Raw genomic sequence first — 26097 nt, 5'->3', positions numbered from 1 at the left:
AGCCACAAACATTTTCAGCTCTGCAGGGTCGACCTGGCCATTTTCTATTTGTCCAGTGCGCGCATGCCACGGAGGTGCTTCTATGACACAGAAATGTTTCCCACCACTAATGGGATAAATAATGGTCATTTATTATTAACATTTTGAGAGTTCTTTTTAGGAGTTTTAGGAGATTCTCTGCAGAGCTGTAAGTGCCTCTTCCCCAACACTTCGGTTATTGCTTATTCACGGCCGAGAGCTGATTTATCACTCTCACTGATACGGAAAGGTACATAAATTATTATAATTTCGGCTTTATGTACGAGGTATGCCGAGGCAGCGAGAAACAATTCCCTTTCGTGTGTGTTGTGACTCGCCGTTCTGTCAGTTTAGACTCAGGAGGGCGCCCATAAGACCACGGCTCAGCGGGAGCTCCCTTTCGTGTTCCCGCCACAGGGTCCACGGTCCCGCCCTCTTCCCGGGTAGGTTTCCGAAGTCCCACTCCCCGTTCCGCGTTGTTGCCTAGGAGACCAGGTCCTGCTCTCCCAACAGCTGCTACGGGGCGGAGACTCCGCGTAGGTTCCGGAAATCAAATACTCCAGGGTCGAAGTACTTCAGAGGGCGCATGCGGCAACCTTCCTTTTGCTCTCGCGATGTTTCGTCTTCCCGGAAGCGGTGAAGGACCGTCCTCGAGAACGGCGTCGGGATGTGTGGGGGCTGTGTGGAGAAGGAGTATCCGAATCGGGTGAGCGAGTGGGCGCCGAGAACTTCTCGTTCTCTTGGCCCATGGCCAGCCCCTGGAGCTTTTCGTAGCCCCGGCTGGCCTTCCCTGAGAGGCCGGGCGCGGGCCGATCCAGCCGTTCTACCCATTCCAGTGACCCGGTAGCTGTCTTTAGGCACTTGAGGGCGGGGCGGCTTATGGCCCTCCGTTCCGCGGGTCCCCCGAACTGGCGGCTGACATCAGCCATCACCCCGCTTCTCTCGAGCTCCAGGGCACAACAAAGGAAACCCCACCACCGCCACCACCAGTCCATTCTGACGACGAAGGGACACGGCCCCCCATTCCCCCGTCACATTCTCAAGCTCGATTTGGTGAAATTCACTTTTCTTATTTAATTCTAGCGCTGGAAGGGACCTGTGAGGCCATTTGTTATAACCCAGTTTTCCAGGTGAAACTAATGCTCATAGAGGAGAAATCACTTGCCCAAGTTCGCATTCCCTTAACAGAAGAGCCAGGGGCAGAATTCAGGTTTCCTGGCCCTTACTTTTTGAAAAATCTCGGCTGCTCTCAAGCTCGGGAGGTTGTCAAAGCTTGTTACTGTCATTCATTTGTATACTTATTGAACATGTATGTGTATAGTTAGATTACTTTGCTAGGCCAGAAAGGGACACCAAAGAAGAAATAGGCAGCTGTCATTGCCTTCTGAGGAGTATGCAAAAAAATGAGCAGCACAGTTGATAAATGCTGTTGAAGTTCAAAGAAATGGGAGAGAAATAGCGCTTCTCTCCCAAAAGGAAGGTGGACTTCGTTGGAGACTTGAAGGCCAGTGTGATTGGGGTAGAAAAGAAGGAAAGGAGGAGCCAGAGGCTTCGGAAATGTAACAAGAACAAGGATTCTTGTAATGGTTGGGAGGTAGAAAATCTGTGGTTGTCTCTGTCTCTGAATACTTACTCTTTGGGGAAGGATATGCAACAAGAACACTCCCGGTGCAACCTCCTTGGAAAAAGTTTTAGCCTTATCAAATGAAGATATGCATACGGAATGACCTGGCAGTTCCATTCTAGAGAAATAAATGCATTACATTTGTTCCTGGACACTTGTATAAGAATGCTTATAACAGCATTATTTGCAGTCGTACACTGGAAAAGTGTGATACAGTTAGAGAATGAAACGCCATGAATGAATAATGAAAGTGAATTAGTTAGAGCAGTGGTTCTCAACAGGTGAGATTTTTGCCTCTCAAGGGACACTTGGCACTATCTGTAGACATTTTTAATTGTCACAGCTGGGGGTTCTACTGACACCTAGTGGGTAGAGGCATTATATCGTATATTTATGTTTCATATACTTTATTGTGTTTCTCTTTCATACTTTTTTACAAGTGTAAAAAATTTTCATGAATCCAGTAAGGAACACTGCACTTTCCAGAGACCACAGGAGGAAGGTGTTTGTAGTGAAGAGTATTAAAGAGATTAGGTTGGAGTCTTAAGAATTGGGCTAATCAAAAGACTTAAAAATTGTATTAAGTTTAGATTCTATATGTCAGGCCTTGGGCATCCATCAAGAAAATCTAATAAGGAAGTAATTCTGGAATCTGTTACTTGGAGAATGAATCTTATGACTGTGTATTAAGGTTGTGGTAGGATGGAAATGTAAAAGGGAGAGCCCTACAGAGTATTTGGGGAGCCATGGCAACAGTAGTGTAGGTATAAGACCTCATCTCAAGGAAAGAATTACTGGACCTCAGCCAGTTTAATGGAGGGAGGAGCTATAGATGATCTTAGTGTTTTCAATCTAGGCAGTTAGGAAATTCAGAGTATCATTACAGAAGTTGGAGGCATATGGAGAGAGAATGAAATTGAGGTGCACACAGTCAGATTGTTTTTATCATGTTTCCTTCAAGACTGAGAATGTAACATCCAAAGAGTCAAGTGAAAATACAAAATTGCAGTTTAGGTGCAAGATTCAAACAGATGAAAGGATTTGTTTTCTTGGGAAAAGAATGCAGAGAATCAAGCAGAATGGACAGCTTCAGGGAATAATTAGGAAAGTGAAGATAAAGTTTAAGAAGAATAGAGAAAAGGATTGAGGTGATTGAGCCTTTCATTGGCACTTTTTTCTGACTTTATTCTGTTCTAAAATAATTAAAGGGCTGTCATTCTGGAATTTCAGAAGGAAGATTTAGAAAGCATTAGTGGGTGGATGTTATTGGATTGTAGGCTTTGAATCAGAACAAAGAACTTTCTAACAGGTTTTCAAAAGTGGAATGGGCAACCGTTGGAGAAACTGAACTCTCTTCCTGTTGTTCAGGAGAGACTGACCATTTGAAATCTGAAAGGTCCTTCCAACTCTAGGAGTTTTTGAAGTCATGTGATATTTCTGAGGGCAGTAAGAACAGAAGCCACTTTGAGCTTAGCAAAGGAAAGGACAATAAGATGATGGTAGCAAGTATAGTGTACTCGTCCAAAAAATTGTCAGAGAAAAATAATGGATTAACATGTCAAGAAGTTCTAAGTGAGGAATGAATAGGTAATATTTATCTTTGGTTTCATAAAATTTTCTGGAGATTTATGGTAGATACTTTTCATAGATGAGGAATACTAGTCTTAGAAGACAAACATAGGGGTGTCTGGGTGGTTCAGTGGGTTAAAGCCTCTGCCTTCGGCTCAGGTCATGATCCCAGGGTCCTGGGATTGAACCCACATCAGGCTCTCTGCTCAGTGGGAAGCCTGCTTCCTCCTCTCTCTTTGCCTACTTGTGATCTCTGTCAAATAAAAAAGAAGAAGACTGGGACGCCTGGGTGGCTCAGTTGGTTAAGCAGCTGCCTTCGGCTCAGGTCATAATCCCAGCGTCCTGGGATCGAGTCCCACATCGGGCTCCTTGCTCTACAGGGAGCCTGCTTCTCCCTCTGCCTCTGCCTGCCATTCTGTCTGCCTGTGCTCTCTCTCTCTCTCTCATAAATAAATAAAATCTTAAAAAAAAAAAAGACAAACACAAATAGTGAAAGAAAAAATTTGATAAATTGGTCTTCATAAGATCAAAACTATCTGCTCTTCAAAAGATATTATTTTAAAAATCGCACACCAATAATAGAAAATATTTGTAATACAAATCTGACAGAGGATTTGTATCTAAAATATATAAAGAACTCTTACAACCCAATAATAACTCTTACAACTAGATAAGATAAACAACCTAACTTTCAAAAAACGGGCAGAAGACTAGGAACTCCACACGTGAGGTCACCATGAAAAGATGCTTAACGTTATTAGTCATGAGGGAAATACAAATTAAATACAAATACAAACTAAATATGAATTAAAAACTACTGTGAGATACCACAAGATGAGGATGGCTAATGTAAGAAAAGACACTGTACCTCAGGTTGGTGAGGATGTGGAGCAACTGGAACTCACAGTGCTGGTGGGAATAGAAAATGGAAAACTAATGGGCAGTTTTAAAGTTTGTCTGGACCATATTTTTCCCATCTGTTAGCAGTTCCACTTCTAGGTGTTTACTGAAGAGAAAGGTATATGTTTACACAAGACTTAATGAATCTTTGTAGCTGCTTTATTCATAATAGCCCCAAACTGAAAAGGACCCAAAAGTCTTATCGACACGAATCCATGCCATTTGGCAATGAAAAGCAATGAGCTAGCAGTACAACGACATAGATGATTAATATGGACCGAACAAAAGAAACTGGATGCAGAGGGGTATACTGCATGGTTCTATTTGTATAAAATTTTATAACAGGCTAATCTATTATCTAGAGATAGGAATTGGATCAAGGGGTGCCTGAGGTGAGATGGGTGTTGGAGATAGACTGCAAAGCCTGAAAGGATCGCCTAGGAAGAGAGAAATTTTTATATCTTGGTTGGAATAGTGGTTAAAAGTGATTCACCTATTTTATTTATAGAAGCTACACTTCAGTGATGTTTATTTTTAAGAACGTCAAAGCAAAGCACCCATTCTTAGTAGCTGGAAATTTATACTTTAATCCCAATGCCTTTCCCCCCTTTAGTTGTTAAGGTGATGTGCCTGTGATTTAGTATCTCCCAACTCTATCTGCCCGCACAGAGTTAATCTCTTCCTTAATATATGGCAAAGAGCCACTCAAAAGGGGTAGGTTCACTGTGGTGCTGGGACTCCAGGAAGGCTTCACTATAGTATCACTTAGAGCTGGTTTTCCTGATAGTTCATAAGCTCTTCGGGTTAGGGAGGAGGTGACTCCTCTAATCCTTCACTGCGCTTTTGCACAGTATCAGGCACATAGCTTCATTGGAGGAGTGTTCATTTGACTGGTTTTTAGTCACACCAGCTGTTAAAAGTACTCTGTGTACTGGTCAGAAATGAGGTTGATGTAGATTATTGATAAAATGACTTTCTGAACTATTATTAGTAAGCTTTTAGCAACGACCTCTCTTGAGCTAGCAACATTCGTTGTTTATAGTTTCTCGGTGATGAAGCAAATCCCTTTCTCTTTTGAATGCCCTGGTCTCCGTCTGATGAATTGCAGAGCTTATCTTCTCTGCCTGAGTCGCACAAACCCTTAAGGACTGTCATCTATAGAGATGAGAGTTTATTCTTGTTTGCTTATTTTGTGTTATTTTTTAAGACATCAGAAAATGCTATTTCAACAATCAACTGAGCATCACAGTTTTTTTTTTTTTTAAGATGGATAGGTAACAGAATGCCACCTTTCTTTTCTTTCTTATTTTTTAAAGATTTTATTTATTTATTTGTCAGAGAGTGAGAGAGGCACACAAGCAGGCAGAGGCAGAGAGAGAAGCAGGCTCCCCGCCGAGCAAGGAGCCCGATGTGGGACTCAATTCCAGGACCCTCGGATCATGACCTGAGCCGAAGGCAGCAGCTTAACCAACTGAGCCACCCAGGCGTCCCCTGAGCATCACATTTTATAAGATCATTTTTATCATTAGTTCAGTATTTCCATTTTGATTGGATTTTAATTCTAGTTTTATGCTGTGCCTCATTTAATGTTGTTGGCTATTAGATTTTTCTAATTTTTCCTTTTCACATTTTATATTATTAAAGGTTCATTAAGTTTCTAAATATCCATTTGTATTTAGTCCTCTCAAACACAGTTGCAGTCCTCAGAGACTTACAGCTTTAACACTGCATCAATTTTATTTGCCATAAATAGCACTTCTAGAGGAAAGCTAGTAATTTCAAAAATTACTTGGTACAGACTTCAAGCAAGTAAATTCTGGCCATGTTTTTTTGCCTTTAGAAATTTTTAGTCTATTAATTATTTTCACTAAGGGTTTTGAAATAGAAGAAAATTAAATTTCTATTTTTAATGTTTTAGGGTAACATCTGCCTGGAAAATGGATCTTTCTTGCTGAACTTTACAGGCTGTGCAGTGTGCAGTAAGCGGGATTTTATGCTGATCACAAACAAATCTTTGAAAGAGGAAGATGGAGAAGAAATAGTTACCTATGATCGTAAGTAGACTTAATTTTCATGCAATTCTGGTAGCAGATACTGGCTTTTGAAAGCTGATATGTTATACCTACTGATATGTTGTGTTTTATGAGGCCTGTTTCAATATTGTATTGCAAAAGAGTTGCTAGTTTGATTTTTAAGAGGAAAATAAAGATGCTAGCATCATCAGACTCTGCATAAGTGACTTGCAGATAACTAAAGCTTATGGTTCAGGTACCATTTTTTGTTTGTTGTTTATTTTTTAAAGTGTTTATGCCTTCTGAAACAAGAGAGACTTTTTTAATTTTTATTTTAAAGATTTTGTTTATATATTTGACAGAGAGAGACACAGTGAGAGAGAGAACACAAGCAGAGGGAGTGGGAGAGGGAGAAACAGGCTCCCTCGCTAAGCAGGGAGCCTGATGGGGGCTCGATCCCAGGACCCTGGGATCATGACCTGAGCCGAAGGCAGATGCTTAACGGCTGAGCCACCCAGGCGTGCAAGAGAGACTTTTTTTTAAACCTTAGGGTCATTCATGTGAGGTTTCTTTTTTTACTATACTCTGGTACAGTGATGTCCTGCAACAGCTACTGAAGTGCTTAGGGCTGTTTGCTGCCATATAAATTCCCCGGGGATGTTATGGTTTTTTTAGTCTTGTTTCTGCTCTCATAGCTTATTCTTGTCTCCCATCTCATCATCTGTCTGTTGTTTCTTTTGCTGTGCTATCTTCATATGCTGCTCCTCGTCCTCAATACTGGGGAACCAAATAAATTATGTATGATAGAAACAAGTCAGTTCTGAGGTTGGCACTCTTAAGAATTTTTATGAGTAGATTAAGTATATGTACTTATAAGTCCCCAGGTATGGTGACAAGAATTTAAACTGGTCACACCCCCTTTTTGCTTGTTTCCTGGTTCTTTGGTATGTTCTGAATATATGAGGAATAAATGTGCAAATAATGATATTTTTAAAAAGGAATACGAAAGATGCTAAGCCTTTAGAATTGAAAATATTCTAAAGTAGAACAGTCTTTTTCTTTATATTAGGCATAACACTTTAAACTCCTTTAGAGAGGTAGTAGGACACAGTGGTTAAGAGCAAGGGCTCTGGAGCCAGAATGCATAGATTTGAATTCTGTTTCCAACACTTCTGCCTCAGTAGTCTTGCTAATTACTTAACGATGGTGTGGCTTTGTTTCTTTATCCTTAAAAAGGTGAGAACAATAGTATCTACCTCTTCGGGTTTTGAGAAGATTAAGTAAAGAGATAAAAAGTATTTAAAACAGTATCTGGCACACAGTAAGCACTCAATAAATCATAGTTATTATATGTTTTTACTAGAGTCTTTTGTTACTGTTAAACTCACTTTAATGTCTAGCATTGGCTTTTTATTTATGATTGTTTTCAGTAGCACAGTTTCTCCAAGTTCTAAGAATGGGAATTAATATATGCCTGTTAATCTCTGAGTCATTATGTAGCATTGCTATGTGATGGGTTTTGGATTTCTTCTCAAGGTAGATACTATAATGGGTTTCCTACTGCTGTGTTAAATGTATCCATTAAGATTCTTTTAAAGCACCACCATGCTGAAAATAGAAAATAGAAGTCTTAAGACACCCTCCAAGACTTAATCATTTAAGTCTCTCTCTGTTTCGGCAGATCTGTGTAAGAATTGTCATCATGTAATAGCCAGGCACGAGTACACATTCAGTATCATGGATGAATTTCAGGTAAATGTATAAATGTGGTATGTTATTGTGGGGAAGGGGGAATAATAAAAATACTTTTGTAAATCTAGATATAGTTTTCACAATTGAAGTACTAGTAAGTTTTAAAGGAGACTATCCTTCTACTTGTGTATGTTAAGAGAGATACTTTAGATGTGAGTATATCTATTCAAACCTGTCTCCATAAGAGTTACAAATCAAAATGAATGCCTTACAAATGGTATCTCAGGCCTGTCATGTTTGTTGATAAAGAATAGCACATTGTGGGTTCTTATGAGGTTAGAGTTGTGCCTGTTTTTTTCTCTATCCAGTTATGTAATTGCATAGTTGTTGGTTTTATAAGTATTGGCCTGCCCACTGTCCCCCTACTTGCGGAGCATGGAAATTCTGATAAGGAGGTTATCTTTGTCTTCCCTCACAGACATGTAGACTTGGGCAACTCTGTAGTCTCAGTTGTGGTGAGTCATTTTAATATAATTCATTAAGTAAAATGACAGGATGGGTGTATCCAGGTTGGAGGAAAGAAGCTGGGCCACCATAAGGGTGGAGAATAAGTATTATAAGGATGAGGCCTGTACAGTCCTATGAACATAGGAAGAATTGTACGGAAGGCTGCTATATGCCTGAGTTGTTGAAGATTCACAGATCTGATGGTCAGGAAGAAAGCTGGTCAGTGGGGCAGGGCCCAGAGTAAACTGGAAACCATAAGGACACCCCGGAACCTGTGTCTGTCCCTTACTGCCTCCACTTTCAAGCTTTCAGATTGAGTTAGTTACTTAGAGTGAATTGTGTATTCATCTATAGGATATAAAATCAGGTTAGAACTTTTAATAGGCAGGGAGATTTAAAAAAAAAAAAGATTTTATTTATTTATTTGCCAGAGAGAGAAGGCAAAAGAGAGAGAGCACAAGCAGGAGGAGCAGCAGGCAGAGGGAGAAGCAGGCTGCCTGCTGAGCAAGGAGCCTGATAAGGGACTTGATCCCAGGACCCTGAGATCATGACCTGAGCTGAAGGCAGATGCTTAACTGACTGAACTACCCAGGTGTCCCAGCCGGGGGAATTTTTTTTTAAGTCCTTCAAATTTGGGTAGGATTTTAATGAGAAAAAAAGAATAATCTTCCATAACAGAATCTTAAGCATGAGCACTCTTGTTCATTTGTAGTTTACTGTAGAAGAAAGCACTTATTCACCTGTCAGAATCTGGTCTGATATGTTGTGGTTAATCTGTACAATATCTTGACCATATCTTCTCAGCATCCAAAAATTATGCCTCAGAAAATGTTCATATGTTATATGTAACTTAGGGCAAAATCAAGATCTCGGTGAATGAGTAGTGGCCAAATAGGGGAGGGAACATATCATGGGCTTAAAGGAGCAGCTCTGTCCTTCCATGAGAGCAAAGGAGGGCTTATAGCCATTTGTGGAAGCTCTTGAAGCCCCTGTGAGCTCTTTAGAGCCCTAAATGTGTATTAAGATTGCCCTAATGAAGCCATTGTCTATCACTGCCATCAGAGCCAAGTCTAGCTGATTTCCCTTTATGACTGAACACAACCATTTTCAAAGCTGCCCCAGAAATGACTCTGGGCGTAGGAAGAGGAAGATAAAAGAAGATGGCTTGTATTCACGATGTATAGACCGTGAAATTCTCTTGGGGAAAAAACCCTGCTCTTAAACTGGCCTCTCCACCTCATCTTCTTCTCACCATCTGCTACCCTCCACATGTATTCTATATCTTGCGATGAGAGTCATTTCTTGAAAGTGATGCTTTAAGCCACTGCTTTGGCCTTTCCATAGCTCATTTAAGCTATAGGGTAATAGTTGAGCTCTGGACTTCAGTGTTCTCACGGGGCTGGCCACTTCCCTTTCTCTTCTTTCCCATTAGTCTCTTTGCCTCACCACACATAGCATTGTCCAACCTCAGACTCTTCCCTCCATCCCAGTAGAAAGGAAGATATTCCTTCCTCTCGAACTCCACCCTTTCTGCATTTCCTCATCTATGTGCTCTCTATCCAGCATTTTCTTTGTCTCCCTGGGATTTAAAATATTTCTGACGGTAAATATACTTGATTCTTCTCTGGTTAAAAAATAAGTTAAAAATCTTTTCATTTCACTCAGCTACCTCTGAGATTCAACTTCTAATCATCTCTGTCCTTCCTTTTGCTGCTCTACTTGAATAGGTCTTTACCCGATTTTCCTTATTTCCCTGTGCTTCTTTTAACCACCTGCAAACCAGTTTTCATTTTCACTTTACTAAAACTATTCTCTCAGAGGTGTCCTATAATGTAGCTGAATGCTGTGACCTTGCCTCAGTTCTAAGCTCTTTTAACATCTCTCCTAGGTCTGGTTTTGTCAACCTTAGTGGTTTTGAAGGATTTCGTCCCTTGAGGTCCATAGTGCCAGACTTTTTTCTTTCTTTTTAAATCATTTTGAGTTGTCTTTTGCTTTTTCCCTGGTTTCCTTTCCTATTGTTCCCTAACTGATTTTTCCCCCTGAGCTTTGGTCTCTGTTCTGGAACTTTCTCTTTACTTTCTCAAATAGTGAACACACACTCAGGCTCACTTAAAACCTATCAGCTGTTTCCCAAATGTCCTTCTTTGTTGCTAACACCCTGCCTGCCTTTCTTTTTTTTGTTTCTCTTGCCTTTTTTGGCCTTGTTGCCACACCTCATGTCAAGGACCATACCCACTCAAACCTAAATTACTGCGGCACAGTTCTGCGTGCTGCTGTCAAATTCATCTTGTTCAAATATATCATCCCGTTGCTCTTGCTACTCCATATGGCATATGCTTGCCCTTTGCCCATCACTGTCCTTATTCATGCTTTTTCCTTGACTTGTCCCTTTCTCTACCTTCAAGTCAACTACATCTTACCTCTTTCAAGTAGAACTTAAATTCTCTCTCCTCCTTCCTCTTGATAGTCTAGCCCATACTGCTTTCCCCCTTTCTTTGTACCTACAGCAGGCCCTAACTCATGGGAATAACCACTTGGAAACTTCCTTCTCAGCCTGACGGGCACTAAAACTCTTTGTTCTCAGCTTTGCTAGCCTTCTTCCTTGTCCCCACTCTGCCCCAGCACCTGTTTCACTCCAGCAGTAGTTCAGGTTCAAGGTGGGATTCCCCACATTGGTAATGTTTATTGTTTTGTATTAAATGTCTTATGGGCAAAAGTAGGCAGAATAGTGTTTTAACCTCCACCACCCAGCCTTCAGTTTGCTTTATTTTGTATCTCACCATTCCCACATCTCCCTACAGGATTATTTTGGATCAAATCCCAAATATATCACCACTTCTGTAAATATTTCTGTACATATCTCTAAAAGATAAGAATTCTGTTTTTAAAATAACCACAATATCATTGTTAAAGTGAGATTTTTCTGATGGTACAAGTAGGGGTGGAGTAAAGACAGAAATATAGAGTTTAAACAGAAAATACATTATAAATGATTACAGGTATCCTTTATTTTTTATATCATCCTAAAAGCCACTGAAAGGACTATGTGTTTGCCTCAGAAAACAAAAGAGGAACAGTGAGACTGCCTTCTGTTCCTTTGTGGAATAGGGAAGGAGAGGACTTGGTGTCAGAATTAATAGGTAGTAATAGAAGAAAAGGGCCATGGGCCCCTCAGAATAAAGCAAAGGATCTGGTCTTCCCAAATGTGATTCCACACACTCCACCCTTCCTTCCAAATCTCTATCCCTGTGCTTTGCCCAGGTGTAGTCTTTGAGGGTCTCCATGAATGACTGAGGGGAATTCTTATTCTCTTGGCCAGTTTTGTAAAAGGTGTCCTCACCCTGGCGGCACAGGGGATTGTGTTCCTTGTATTCCAAGTTAGAATTCTAGACTTGTTTTCCCACAGAAGCATGCTATGTGTGGCTAGATTCTATAGTACTTGTACAATATGAGTTTGAAAGACTCCCTGGAATTTCCTGGCAACCTAACTGCTGTGTACAACATTGCTTCTATGGGAAACTGCTTTTGAATTCCAAATAATTGACCTACAGTGAAATTTGGATTCCACACCAACTATAAATGAAAGATTTCAAATGTAGTCAGTCTTACTTATTTAATAACCTTTCCAGATTATACCATGTGTTAGGTTTTTTCTTCCTCTCAAGATAGGTTGTACATTTTGCAAGGTCAGACATTGTCCTTGCCTTCTCTCATGTCTGCCAGTGCACCTAGCACATTGCAAAATATTTAGGTCCTTAATAAGAACTTGTCGATGGATAGATTGGGTGAAAACTCAGACGTTTGTCTAGCTTCATACATTTTCCCATTTTGACTTTATTACTGTTTTCTTCTTCATCTCCAGTGAGAGGTTCAAATCCTACTAGTAATGTCTGGCAGGTGAAAGCGGAAGTATTTGGGAGAGTAAAAGACTTTGTATAGAGGGTAGATTTTTATTTCATTGTTTTAGAAAGATTTCTTTATTTTGGGGGGAAGGGGTAGAAGTGCAGACCCCCCGTTGTGGGGCTTGAGCTCATGACCCTGAGCCCATGACCCGAGCTGAAACCTAGAGTCGGAAACTCAGTTGATTTGAGTCACCCAGGCACCCCTATTTCATTTTTTAATTTATGAGACCTGTATTTGTTCTCTGAGCTTTGGCCCCTATTTATCTCTACCGTGTATGTAGACCAGACCTTGAAATTAAGTGTGGTTTTTTGAGAAACAATCTTTCTCTTGCCACAACTAAGCTCACCTGTAGGAAACAGAAATGCAGTTCCCTGGTTCTAAGTCTCTGAACCATGGTCCTTGTTTATCTCTGTGACCCTCTCTGTAGTGACTGTCCAGACCCATGAAACACAAACTGCCTTGACTGACCAATTTTTCCCAGACAGCTAACAATCTCAGTTTGAAGTGTGGAAATACAAATAGATTTAGCAGTAAGTTTGTTTTCTTAAAGAAGATAAAGTTTTTAAGCAAAAGTTTAAAAGGAAATATATGTATATAGTTTAGATCCATATTAAATATTCTAGAAGGGGATAACTATAAAAACAGGACTTTGCCCTAGGAGTTTTCCCTAAAACAAAATCTCTTCTGTCACCAGCCTGATATTTTAAAAAATTTTAATTCCAGTATTGTTAACATACAGTGTTGCAGTAGTTTCAGGTGTATAAGATAGTGACTGAACCCTTCCATACAACACCCGGTGCTCATCACAGCACGTGTACTCATTAATCCCCGTCCTCTGTTTCCCCCATCCCCTTCCCCTCTGGTAACCATCAGTTTTTTTTTCTACAGTTTCTAGAGTTCTTGGTTCGTGCCTCTCTCTCTTTTCCTTTTCTCATTTGTTTCTTAAATTCCACATATGAGTGAAATCATATGGTATTTGTCTTTCTCTGACTGACTTCCTTTAGCATGATATACTCCAGGTCCATCCATGTCATTGCAATGGCAAGATTTCGTTTTTGGTTTTTTTTGTTGTTTTTTTTTTTTTTAAGATTTTTATTCTTAATTATTTGATAGACAGAGATCACAAGTAGGCAGAGAGGCAGGCAGAGAGAGGAGGAAGCAGGCTCCCTGCAGAGCAGAGAGCCCAATGTGGGGCTCGATCCCAGGACCCTGGAATCATGACCCAAGCTGAAGGCAGAGGCTTTAACCCACTGAGCCACCCAGGCGCCCCTTGTTTTTTTTTTTTTAATCAGCCTGGACATTTGTTAAGCCCAAGAAACATAAACTCCTGAAATAGATTATATTCCAGACAGCTAGCTATCTAAATATGAGGCATGACAGACAAGTGGGTTTAACTTAATTGTTTATTTTCTTAGAGAATAAAAATAGTTGTTTTAGTTTGGGATCTTTCTTTCTTTCATTTTAAAAAAACATTTCTGTTGCTTAGTAGTCTTAAATAATCTAGGAAGGAGCAACTCTAAGAATAGGAATTTGTCCTTAGGGACCCACACTCATATTGCTTCACTACTTTATTTTATTATATTTTTAAAGATTTTATTTATTTATTTGTGCGTGTGAGAGAGAGTGAGCACAAGCAGGGAGAGCAGCAGAGGGGGAGGGAGAAGTAGGGAGCCTGGTGCAGAGTTCAATTCTAGGACCCTGGGATCACGACCTGAGCCGGAGGCAGATGCTTAACTGACTGAGCCACCCGGGCACCCTGCCTCACTACTTTAAATAGCAGCACTAGGGGCACCAGTTGAGCATCTGGCTCTTGGTTTCGGCTCAGGTCATGACCTCAGGGTTGTGAGATTGAGCACCCTCCCACCACCCCCACCCCATGGGGCTCCGTGCTGAGCATGGATTTTCCCTCTCCCCCTGCCTCTCCCGCCCCCACTCCCTCCGCCAACTAATGCACACATGCACACTCTCTCTCTTTCAAATAATTAATTAAATAGCACTAATCAAGCCCAATATGTGTTTGGATTTTTTTTTTTTTTTTTTTTTAATAAGAGAGGGAAGGTGGGAAGGGGCAGAGGGAGAGGGGAGAGAGAGAATCCTAAGCAGGCTCCATGCCCAGCATGGTACCCGATGTGGGGCTCCATCTCATGACCGCAAGATCATGCATGACCTGAGCCCGAAATCAAGAGTCAGATGCTTAACTGACCGAGCCACCCAGGCACCCCTAGCCCAATATGTGTTTTGAGTCCAAGAAATAGCCATGCATTTCCAAGTTGACATTCTTGCATACATAGTAAATAGACTGTCAGCGTGTGTTCAATTTACATAAACAAAAGACTCCAGGATACACAGATTAAACCTAAGACATCCCTGATGGGTGTTGAAGAAATTGATCTAATGTGCAGAGGGAATATCCATTCCAATTTATAGAGAATGGCTTTACCAGAGTAAGTTATAAAGTGTCTTTCTCCCTGTTCCTCAATGTAATTATGCACTTTATTTGTTCTAGGAGTACACCATGCTCTGTCTGTTATGTGGCAAAGCTGAAGATACTATCAGTATTCTCCCTGATGACCCTCGACAAATGACTCTGTTATTCTAAGGATCCTCTGCAGTTCTGTAGTAACTGTGTTGTATTGGTTTATAATACAGCAAGCCTCGTGGTTTGTCTTACTTCATTTATAATAGGAATTATTTTGCATTTTTTTTCTGCTTAGACTTAACTATTCTTTGAAAGAAAAAGTAATTTAGGGGATTATGTTCTTCTGCTGAGCTCTTCTGCTAAAGTTCCCAGTTCACATCAGAGTGTAGAATCTCTGTTAGAAGTTATGCGGCTAGAAAATAAAACTAGAATAGGAGTATACCTAATGCCCAGATCTTTTGGATAATAGGAGTATACCTAATGTCCAGATCTCCAAGGAACCAGGGCTCCTTGGAGAATGATTGATTCCAGGACTAGGGCAGTGACTGTACAAAATGAGCTTGAAGCATTTTGTGTCAAAAGAAAAGTGCCCCCCAAAATCCCCAAAACTCTCCCCGCAAAACCCCATAAAACACAATGACTGGGAGTATGTCAAAGGGACAAAAGGGCTAACAAAAGGGGCTCCCAGTGACTGAAGTTGGAATAGTTTCAGCAATAAAGTAAAGTAGTACTGAGTTATAACCCAAACACTAAATATCCATGAGTCCTTACTGACAGAGCTAAATGATTGAATCAAGGAAATATGTAGATTGGAAGAATAGACATGCAGAAGAATTTCAAATAATATATGTAGATACTCCCCACTCCTTAAGGGTGGGTTATGCACAGCAATTTCCTTCCAAAGAGTAGAGTATGCAGAGGGAGAAAAGTAACTTTACAGTGGAAGAACCAGACAAACACTAGCTCAACCAAATGACCAAAATTAGCATCCTCAGTGATAATCCTATTGATAATGGCATGTACCCTTGATTTGATGTGATGAAAGCATACTTTACCTTTGTGGTCTCCTTCCCCCAAACCCATAACCCCAGTCTAATCATGAGAAAAATATCAGAGAAATCCCAGTTGAGGGCCAGCTTTCAAAGTAACTGACCAGTACTCCTCAAAATTGTCAAGGCCATAAAGACAAGTCTGGGAAACTCGCACAGCCAAAAAGAGTGTAAAGAGACCTGAAAACTAAATGTAACGAAGTGTCCTGGGACAGAAAAAGGACATTTGGTTAAAACCAGCAAAATATCAATGGGGTGCCTTGGTGGCTCGGTGGGTTAAAGCTTCTGCCTTTGGCTCAGGTCATGATCCCAGGGTCCTGTGATTGAACCCTGCATCAGGCTCTCTGCTCAGCAGGGAGCCTACTTCCCTTTCTACCTACTTGTGATCTCTGTCTGTTGGGTAAATAAATAAAATCTTAATAAAAAAAAGCAAAAACCAAAAATCAGCAAAATCTGAATAAAGAGTGGACTTTAATTAATAGAAGTAAATAGAATCACATCAACTGCTCCAAAGAGATCTTAGAATATCTCACCTTGTATAGTTGAAAGAACACCAGCTTGGGTGATGGAAACCTTGGCACTTAGGTCTCTCTGCCATTTGGTAGCAGTATGACCATTAAGCAAAACATAACTCCGGTCTTTAGGTCCCATGTCTATTAGATTGGGCTAGTAAAAACTGATATTTTACTTCCTTCACAGTATTGTTGGAAGATCCAAATGAATAATGAATATAAAATGCTTTAGAAAGCATTATAAAGTACTATATGCTAAAAGATGGGTTTGGTTAGTTCTTCTCATTTCTAAGACCAAAACTTAAAGACATCAGAAACAAAGTTGTTTCCTCTTCATATCTAAGATGTTTGGAAATTCTAAACTAAAGCTTTGCTTGTAAGGGAAAAAAGTGAGTAAATGTTCATTGTTGATACCAGGGAAGTTTTGTTATATAACAGGAAGAAGAATACTGCTGAGGTTTATTGAGTACTTACTGTGTGCCTGGCCTTTTTAAACACTCAGTCCTCATTAACAACTCCATGAAGTAGTAGGTACTATTGTTATCCCAGTTTTAGCGCCAAAGGAGCTGAACCACAGAGATGTTAAGGAACTTATGGTCAGACAACTAGTACAGTGACTCTGTCTCAGCACTACTGTTCACGACACATGAAGTATAGGGGTCTGGCGAGGTGAGGAAGAAGTTGAGAATGTTGGCGACAACACACTGAGGGATCTAGGCATGTCAGACCAAGATCTGTTATTTAGAAAAGTTAAGTCATCTAGGCCTTAGGGTTCAGTTGTGTTATTCCTGGAAAATGTTTTCCACTTTTCTGCAAATCTATATCTGACCTGCTGAGGAAATCGTTTGGTGAAATGGATCCAGAAAACAGAGACAATGCTTCATTACTTTAAATAGCAGCACTAAGCCCATTATAGCCTCTGAATTGTCCCTTCTTGGAGTTCGCTAATGCTTCCAGCTTAGTCATTTGGAGCTCAAGAATATGATTTTATAAGCCCCAACGGATAATCCTCATCTATTACAGGCTGTATAATTATCTATCTGTTTTGGACTATATATTACAAAATTTAAAACATAAGATCCTATCCACATTGGTCATTATTAAACCAACTTTGTGCTGTGTTTTGTGACACAATTTTCTAGAATTCTACGGATCTAATCAAATAAAGACTTCTTAAACCCAGTTCTACTGAATCCATATTTTTCTGTTCAAATAAAGGGGAACCAGGCAAAAATACCAGTTGTTTTTTTTTTTTTCACTTCCCTTCCTGAGAGACAAGAAAGAGAAGGAACGATCTATAGGTTTAATTGGGAAAGTGGACTTGCCCAGGGACCTCATTCTTATCTGCACGCTCCATGACCTATAGATCTGGTGTCTGCATACTTAGGCTCTTGGAGTCAAAGCTCAGTGTGTTTGTTTTGTTGTTTTAGGTGGCCCAGTCTTTCTTAAATGGTCTTGGCTTCTTCCAGTACTAATTAATTGATACGTGATATATTGTGGGTACAACCAGGTATGGTTCGTTACTTATAAGGAATTATTAAGAAGTATATACTCACTGCTCTTTATCAGGGGATCAAGAATTCTTTGTTTCATTCTGCTTTTTTTGTAAGACTAAGTTAAGTTACTTCACTGAATTTGAGGCTCTCACTTTTAGGTTGTGTGTTTCTTGACTGTAGTAGTCTCTATTGTGAGATGCAGTATGGTTAGATAGAAAGGAAACCAAGAGACCTAGTTCTAAAATGAGCTTTGCCGGGGCACCTGGGTGGCTCAGTGGGTTAAAGCCTCTACCTTTGGCTCAGGTCATGATCCCAGGGTCCTGGGATCGAGCCCTGCATTGGGCTCCCTGCTCAGCGGGGAGCCTGGTTCCCTTCCTCTCTCTGCCTACTTGTTATCTGTCAAATAAATAATAAAAAGAAAATCTTAAAAAAATAAAATAAAATGAGCTTTGCCACCTGCTCGTGTTGGGACATTGGGCAGGTTATATGCCCCTTGGCTCTTCAGTGGAAAAATAGAAATAATGATGTCTCCTGCACAAAGTTGTAAAATCAAATGATAAAACATAAGTGAAAGTGTTTTTAAGTTGTGCAGTGTTGTGTACAGGCAGCTATCAGTGGTCTTTCTGAAGGAACTCTGAAATAGAGGGAAACACTATTGTATTGTATTTAATAGTATGATTAAAGGCTTTGGGGCACCTGGCTTGCTCAGTTGGTTAAGCATCTGACTCTTGATTAGAGCTCAGACATGGTCTCAAGGTTGTGGAATCAATCCCCATGTTGGGCTTTGTGCTCAGCGGGGCATCTTGCTGGAGGTTCTCTCCCTCTGCCTTACCAAACCCCTCAAATAAATAAGTCTAAAAAAAGAAAAAGTACAGACTTTATAGTCAACTGACCTGGGTTTAACATTCAACTCTGCTACTTGGAGCCACCTTTTTGGCAGGTGTCTTGTTCTTTAAAACAGAGAATTCTTCACAGAGTCAGTACACAGAGTCAGTACAAGGATTAAGTAACCTAATTACGTACTTATGCAGTGTGTGAGTGTAGTAAATATTCAATAAATAAATAGTTTGTCATTTATTGATGACAGTTGTGATGGTGATAAGAAATCAGATTTGAAATCACTAATCAGATTCTGGCTCAGTGTTTTTTTTTTTTTTTTTTTTTTTTTTTTTTTTTTTTAAAGATTTTATTTATTTATTTGACAGACAGAGATCACAAGTAGACAGAGAGGCAGGCAGAGAGAGAGAGGGAAGCAGGCTCCCCGCTGAGCAGAGCGCCCGATGTGGGGCTCGATCCCATGACCCTGAGATCACGACCTGAGCCGAAGGCAGCGGCTTAACCCACTGAGCCACCCAGGCGCCCCTGGCTCAGTGTTTCTTAAACGAAGGAGAATACAGCTGTGGGAACACAGGGAAATAATAAATTTCAGTCTGTGTACCTTGATCCTCTAAAATCAATTGCCCCAAGCTTTATTTTTTGTTACAGCCCTCAGAGAAGTGACTGTCTCTGTCCCTGCTCTAAATCAAGTGGCATTATGTCATCTCTCTGGGAATGCTTGTTTATGAGACCCTTCCTACTTCCTGAGTGCCCCTAGGGAAATTTGATTAAAAGATTGAAAGTGGGTGATTATTTTAAGCTTTGCCATGTCTTGTTTATGACCATAAGCTGGTACTTCTGAGGCTGTAAAGGGAGACAAACAAGATGAAAAATAAAACAATTTCTCACTTCTCTTCATTTTAACAACAGCACAACTAAAGATTTAGTAAAAACAACATGTGCTTGTAAAAGAAGTGTCTCCAGTCCTGCCATGCCTGTTCCCTCCTGAGCCACACTGGGCAAGTCCCTTTCGAAGCATGTAGCATTTTCCCTGCCCAAGTGAGGAACCCTTTTCCTACCATAATGGCTCTCAGCAAAATCACTTATGGTGTTAATTCCCAATCCTTCAGGAATCTTTAAATAATTCCTTCAACTTGAGCCTCACGGGAAAGACCCAATACATTGTACTGGCATATCAGCCTGAAATTGCCTGTGGCGTCATGCCAACATCTAGGACAGCTGCTCTGTTATTAGACATAGCAACAGACTTTAGCACTATGGAGATCATGAACAAATCATACTAGCATCCGGTATGAATTCTGTATTTCATTTCTTCAGAGAAGCCATTTGTCTCTGCAGTTATTGCTCTAAAATCAGTGCTCAGTCCTGCCTTCCAAAAACTCATACCCCAGCTGTTGGCTTTAAGAGAAGGAATCTTGAAAGGCTTGAGTTTTTGACAGTCAAGTTAAGGGTATCCTTAATTTAGCAGAAGGTCCTGCAAAAGGGTGCCAGGGGATTCCCACCGTAATGCTCAGGTTACCCCTTTTGAAATAAAGCACCACGGATGGCATAACTTCAGTTGAAGGTCAGACAGTAAGGATCCTTAACCTCTATTCTGCACTGACTTCTCAGATGATGCAGGTGCTTGGAAAATAGTTATGGGGATGCCACAGGAAAGGGATCTCCCCCCTCAGCATTGGGGTTCATAAGCAGTGTGTCTAGTTTAGAGAACTGCCCCTTCTGGGCTTCAATGAGGAAAGGAAAATGTTCCAACTAGTGGTCCAAGAAGGAGAGGTGAAGTGAGCAGTTTCCAGCAAGAGGTTTGTGAGGCAAAGTGACAGGGCAGTGGCTTCTCAGCAGGTGTCTTTCCAGAACATGATAGGACCTGGCCTTGGTGGTGTTTGTGCCTTTGGAGTCTGCCTGTACTTGCTAAAGAATCTGGGGTACTGTCTTTACAAAGCTATTTGGCAGAACCCTGTTCTCACAGAGAAGGGCTGTCCTGTTGGCAGGTTATGAACAATTGGATGGTCTAAAGGGAAGCCCTCTTTATTCCCACCCTCATGGAAGAAAAAGTGAAATCAGTCATTCATGCCTACGCCGGTCTGTCTTGTGCCTGGATCTGGGAACATGTGAGTTTGAGAAAGACAAGGGTAGCATGGAACTGTGAAAAGGAGGGAGTCGGTCCTGCTAAGGATCAAAAACAAATGTGACTCAGCAAGGTGGTCAGGGAAATAAGTACTCTTTGTGTTCCCAGGAGCCGCACCCTCCACACCCTTGCTGTCAGTTAAAGTTGACCAAATTTGTGTCCCAGCAACGTCTCCAAGTGCAGGTAATGCTTGGCTGGCCCAGTACCTGCAGTGATAGTGACATCTTCCTGACTGAAGTCCTCTACCCAGCCTCCCAGTACCCTCCACTGAAAGGCTTGCTCTCTTTTCCTCCCCTTTACCTCTCATTACCTGCCCCCCCCTCCTACCCCCCCCCCGCCCCGCACCACTGCCCCTGCCTCTGTTCTGGAGGAGCCATTAAGCAATAATAGAATTCATACTTCCTGCAACTCCACCTGCCACCACAGACCCTGGCCAGAGCCTGCTCTCGACAGTCATCAGGGTGTCACCCGGATCAGAGCCTTCCTCTGTCATGCCTTTGTGCACTGCCAGCTCTCTGTCCAACCTGCAGTTTTGTGTTACCCCTCTATCCTCCATCGAGGAAGAAGACACAGGAAGCCTGGCCGTTTGCATACCTGCCCTTTATTGGACACAGCTAGCAGCCTGGCTCTAAGCCCTTCACATTTCTCAGACACCACCCATAAGGTTTAGGAGGGTGCCATCATTCTGTGAAGGCCCAGAGCCAGCCAAATCTTGGAGCTCCAAGTAGAATCACCAAGGAGAAGGTTGGGTGAGGGAAGGGAGACAGGTGGCCTGGAAGGACAAGGCTCTTCAAGAGGAAGCTTTTGCCCAGCAGTGCCTCCTGTGGGCACACTGAAGCCTCAGGAAAGATACCAGGGGCGGGATGGGGTAGATCTGTGTGCTGAGCAGCTCCTGTCTATATGGCAACTTTGAGGAGACGCTTGATGTCAGGCTCAATGTTGATGGTAGGGAAGGTACGGCTGTAGCGGCGGAAGGGCTCCCCCTCTGGCCCAATAAGGAACTTCTCAAAGTTCCAGGCCACGTCGGAACGGCGCACGGGGCTCCAAATGATGAACTTGGGGTCGGTCATGAGGGAAAATGGGTCATCATAAGGGTAGGGGAGCTTGTCCTTCAGGTAGGCGAAGACAGGATGCTCCTTCTGACCATTCACCTCACACTTTTGGACAAGAGTAAAAGTGGGCTGGAATCCACCCCCGGGGCGGACATACTTGAGACTGTTCAGGATCTCCTCATTCTGACAGTTCTCCTGGGGGAGGAAAAAGACAAAAAGCATGGAAGAGGGAAGGGGGAAATAAAAGATCCACGAAAACCTTTCACCCTCCTATAGTCCCTTCCCAGGACCATACTTCTCTGTGTAGCTCCCCTGCGTCCCCTGTTCTTTTTCCTTCTTCCCTAGCTTTGCCCTACTCTTGACTTAGAGATTCCCCGTTCAGAGCTATTGTTTGATGGTTTTCGAGGCCATTCCTGAAAATTCTTGCAGTTCCTAGCTTGGCTGTTCTTACAGTGAATGATTTAGCAATTTTGAACTGCTGCTTCTCTCTCTAAACTACCTTGAACAGTTCTTAGGATATCTGTCTGAAACTCCAAGGTACCTTGAGTTCAGGGCAGTAGAAAGAAAGGAAAAAAGAGGCTCAGGTGATGCCATCTAGAACCCTCACCCCCCCACACACTCACACACACACTCACACACACGTCCAGGCAAACCTTCCCCTTCCCTCTGCTCTGATTTTGCCTCTGTTGTTTCTGATTACATGTGAGTGTTGAGTATAGCCTCTGCCTTTCATTTTGCCTTTTCCTCGATCTGAAGTGTAAGTGGGAGGAAGCTTTCATGAAGAAAGGCCCCATCCAAGGAAATCTAGCTTTCAGGTGCTACAAAGGCAAAGTAAATTAGAGATGACAGTGGATGTATGCTAAATGGAATTGCTTAGTGACCGGTAGGGATGATTTAACAGGATAGAGTGTTTAGGATTCTGAAATAGGCCAAGAGAAGGAAAGCTAAGTGTGTACTTGAGGACTGCCATTGTGAATGTGTAGTTAGCATTCCTTTTACTTCCAGACTGCTCTCCCAAGACTCCTCACACTGACTCACTAGACTCAGCTGTGAGGACTTTAGCTCTGAGCCTGTTACCTATCTTTCCCTCCCCCTTGCCATCCCTGTCCTATCCCTACTTGGCATTCTCCACCCCTGAGAACCCCAAAAGGCCCATGGAAACCCTTATTTTCCACCCCTTCCCCTGAGTCTAAGAGTCAGATTTCTCCTTGTGGGAGAAAGTTCTTGCCTCTGACGTACTAGAACCAATCAGTACAGCCAGTTCCAGGCCATCAAGACATCTTGAGCCCAAAGGTGATCTCTATTAGACTCCTTATCTCTTAATGCAGATGGCCAGCAGGCTACCGATAGGTTACAAATTCCCTCCAGCCACTAGCTAGCCTGATGGTGGAAGGGTGGAGACACCTCTGGGGCGGAAGAGACACCCCTCAAATGGTTTCACCCTTTCTCTCTCCAGGGCTGGCCAAGCCTAGAAACAGACTGAGACAGGGAAGCCAGAGCGACAGCAGTGATGGTCTGGACTCCGGTTTGTTACAGCCAATGACACTTCAGCCTTCCCGCTGTGTATCTGCCTATCAATTCCTTGCCATCACGCCACTGTGAATTGAACTGAGGGGGTTATAATTCGAGGGTTCACTTGAGGACATTCTGTCTGCTGGTGCTGTTAAAATAATAAGTGAATATAGAAGAATCCCTGAAAGAGAACTTGAGGTATGTGGGCTGAAGATCTAGAACTTGACCCGGTAATCAGAGACAGAGATTTGATCCCTGTGTGGAACACACACACACACACACATACACACACACACACACATTCCCCCCCCAACCAAAAAAAAAGGGAAGAAAAAAATCAGAGACAGGTGCACATGACACCCAGAGGAGACCCGTGTGCATTGAGCACCCTGAGCTTTCCACCAAAATCACTCTCCCCTTGGCTGATTTAAAACAAGAGTCCTTTGACCTAAATAATACAGTTGCATTTGCTTTCACTTGCATATTACTTTATATTTTCCAAGGTTTTTTTTGGCATATCTTACCCTCTGAACCTCACAATTATCCTGTGAGATAAGTGGCATTATCCCATTTACAGATGAGGAAACTAAAACAGATAAATCAAGTGACTCTTGCATGGGCACAGAGCCACGGAAGAGCAGAACAGAACCATGTCTAGCTGCAACTAAGGTCTCCTGGGTCAGCTCAATCCTAGTGTGAGTGTTGATCGTCTATTTCCTTCCACTCATCCTCTCAGCGGGTATTTAACAAGTGCATTCTCCACCGTGGACAGAAAAGCAGACGCGGTACCAGCCCTCCTGGAGCATAATGGGAAGACAATAAACATTTGCCCCACCCTCTGTACTGAAGCCCAGACAGTTAGAACCCCATGTACTTCCCCTTGGTATTCACCTGTATCCAAAGACCTAGATTAACAAATAACTCCGATTCCAGACGCTCCGACACACACAGTCACTCTCCATCCCCCCTTAGCCTACCAAAGCTTCAGCACCCCAACTCCTTGGGTACATTACAAGGCACCCCTCACCTGATGTCCAAATTGGTTGCAAGGGAAGCCAAGAACCACCAGGCGTCTGGGGAAGCGGCATTGCAATTCGTTGAGCTGGGTGAAGTCCCGGGTGGTCGTGCCTCAGAGCGAGGCCACGTTCTCAATCAGCACGGCCCTGCCTCGGAACGTGTTGAAATCTACCTTCTCCCCGTCCAGGCTGACGGCACTGAGGTCGTAGAAGGACTTGGCTATGTAAGCCATGGTGAAGGGGCAGAGTGAGGCGTGCAGAGTGGCAGCAGAGTGGCGGCAGCCCACTTCAGGGTCTGTTATAGGGCTGGGGAGGAAGGAGGAGCCTGGAAGGACAGCAAAGATTTCACAATGGGGCTTTGAGCATCCCCAGGATGACTTAGCAAAAAAACGGTCACCCACCTGGAGGTGCTGTTTCAACAAGGAAGTGGCTCCTCCTGTTTACAGACTCTGAACAAAGCCACCTACCTGCCCCACCCTGCTGGCAACCCGGGAAGGGCCAATTTGATATCTATGTACAAACATGAATAATTCACTCCTTGCAGGAAACTAGAGCCCCAAAGGTCAAATGGGGAGGAAAAAAGGGAGGGAGGGATGCAGGATTGACTCCGACTTGCCCCAGCAAGTCGTTCTCACTTGGCACAGACACGCATTGTCGGCTGAAGGCCAAGCCGTGAACTGCGCCATTGAGAGGTCAGGGTCTGCCAAGATCTGAAAGATGAGGAAGAGAACTGGGGGGCATGTCCCCTTAACTCAGACCACAACCAAGATATACATATGACGGGCGTGTAGTTTTCTTTGGCTGTTGTTTTCCACAAGCCTACAAGCACAGGGATCCTCAGAAGGACAGTGTGATTTTTCTGGAAATAATTGCTTTCAGGGGGCTCAGCCAGGCTGAAGAGATGAAGTTTGTCTTGGAAAGTCTTCCAGTGAGTGGTGCTGCTTCTGCTGGAGAGCTGCTCTGCCCTTGGCCCTCTGCATGGCACCGACGTCCACACCGTGTCCTCCACTCTGACTCCATGGGCTCGTGAGGAGGCGTCAGTCGTGGCCGGGTGATGATGAGGAGCCACAGAGCAGGTGAGTGACCCCCAGGGCACGAGCTACACTTGCCTCCTCTCAGACAAAGGCTCAGTCCCCAAGACTTCTCCCGACAGGCTTGCGCCGCTCCTCCTCCCCACCCCACCCCAGAAGGGAACATGCAGGGAGTCAAAGCTTGGATGGTTCTAAACCCGGCTGACCTGCCCAGGTTTTCAGCACAGCGGTGCAGCATACTGTGTGGCCCATCTGAGGACCCAAGGGAAGGCCTAGTGCTTCACTTCATTATTCCAAGCACCCAGCAGCTCAAATAAATCCGATTAAAAAATAAATAAATAAAAGAAGTCTGGATTTCTTCATCAGTAAGACTGGTGATTAGCCCTGACCTGGCTCTGGGACTTTTGGGAGTGTTATTTCAGTAACAATGCAGATGTTTACTAGAGAGTGTTTTCACAGGTACGCATCCATTGGGAACTGTCTTCTAGAACCAAGAATAAGCAAGGCTTGGGAGCAGCTGGTATTGAGAATCTGATTTGCTGAGAAGATGGAGGAACTACTCACCAGGGAGTAACCAGCTGTTCTGTCTTCTGTAGCCCGTTCCATGGCTGTTCATAACACTTGGGAACCCATGTCCCCACTGGCTGCTCCCTCAAAACAAGCCTCCATTACTTGAGTGGGAATGGAATCTTTGGCCATTAAAAGAGGTGGCAGGAAATGCAGCATGAAGTGTGTCGCCCAATGTGTCCAGGTAAAGTTCCTAAAAACAGCCAATAAACGTCCCTACCAGGCCACTGTGTCAGAAGAACTTGGCCCTGACAGT

The 26097-nt window shown here is 42.7% G+C and overlaps 2 protein-coding genes and 1 long non-coding RNA gene across 4 annotated transcripts; 2 read left to right on the top strand and 1 right to left on the bottom strand.

Annotated features, from left to right (window-relative positions):
- The first annotated feature begins 594 nt into the window (after positions 1–594).
- On the top strand, positions 595–15236 carry CHURC1 (churchill domain containing 1). Its single transcript, XM_032875185.1, has 4 exons — positions 595–724; positions 6030–6165; positions 7805–7875; positions 14732–15236. Exons 1-4 carry the CDS (start codon positions 686–688, stop codon positions 14822–14824), a joined length of 339 nt encoding a protein of 112 aa, XP_032731076.1. The 5' UTR covers positions 595–685; the 3' UTR covers positions 14825–15236.
- A 6011-nt stretch (positions 15237–21247) lies between these two features.
- On the bottom strand, positions 21248–24545 carry GPX2 (glutathione peroxidase 2). The gene is made up of 2 exons (XM_032875186.1): positions 24255–24545; positions 21248–21910 (listed from the first exon to the last, which is right to left on the bottom strand). The coding sequence occupies exons 1-2, from the start codon at positions 24474–24476 to the stop codon at positions 21560–21562; spliced, it is 573 nt and encodes a 190-aa protein (XP_032731077.1). The 5' UTR covers positions 24477–24545; the 3' UTR covers positions 21248–21559.
- Positions 23081–25999, top strand: LOC116878042. Of its 2 annotated transcripts, none has more exons than XR_004384764.1 (2): positions 23081–23425; positions 25734–25999. It is a non-coding gene; the product is annotated as an uncharacterized LOC116878042 (long non-coding RNA). The 2 variants fall into 2 exon arrangements; XR_004384763.1 differs by lacking the exon at positions 23081–23425 and adding an exon at positions 25241–25319.
- Positions 26000–26097: the final 98 nt, after the last annotated feature.

Source organism: Lontra canadensis, unplaced genomic scaffold (genome assembly GCF_010015895.1).
Source record: "Lontra canadensis isolate GAN:19392208 unplaced genomic scaffold, GSC_riverotter_1.0 scaffold55, whole genome shotgun sequence".
NCBI lineage: Eukaryota > Metazoa > Chordata > Mammalia > Carnivora > Mustelidae > Lontra > Lontra canadensis.
The sequence above is the reverse complement of the archived record's forward strand: the minus strand, read 5'-3'. Positions and strand labels throughout refer to the sequence as shown.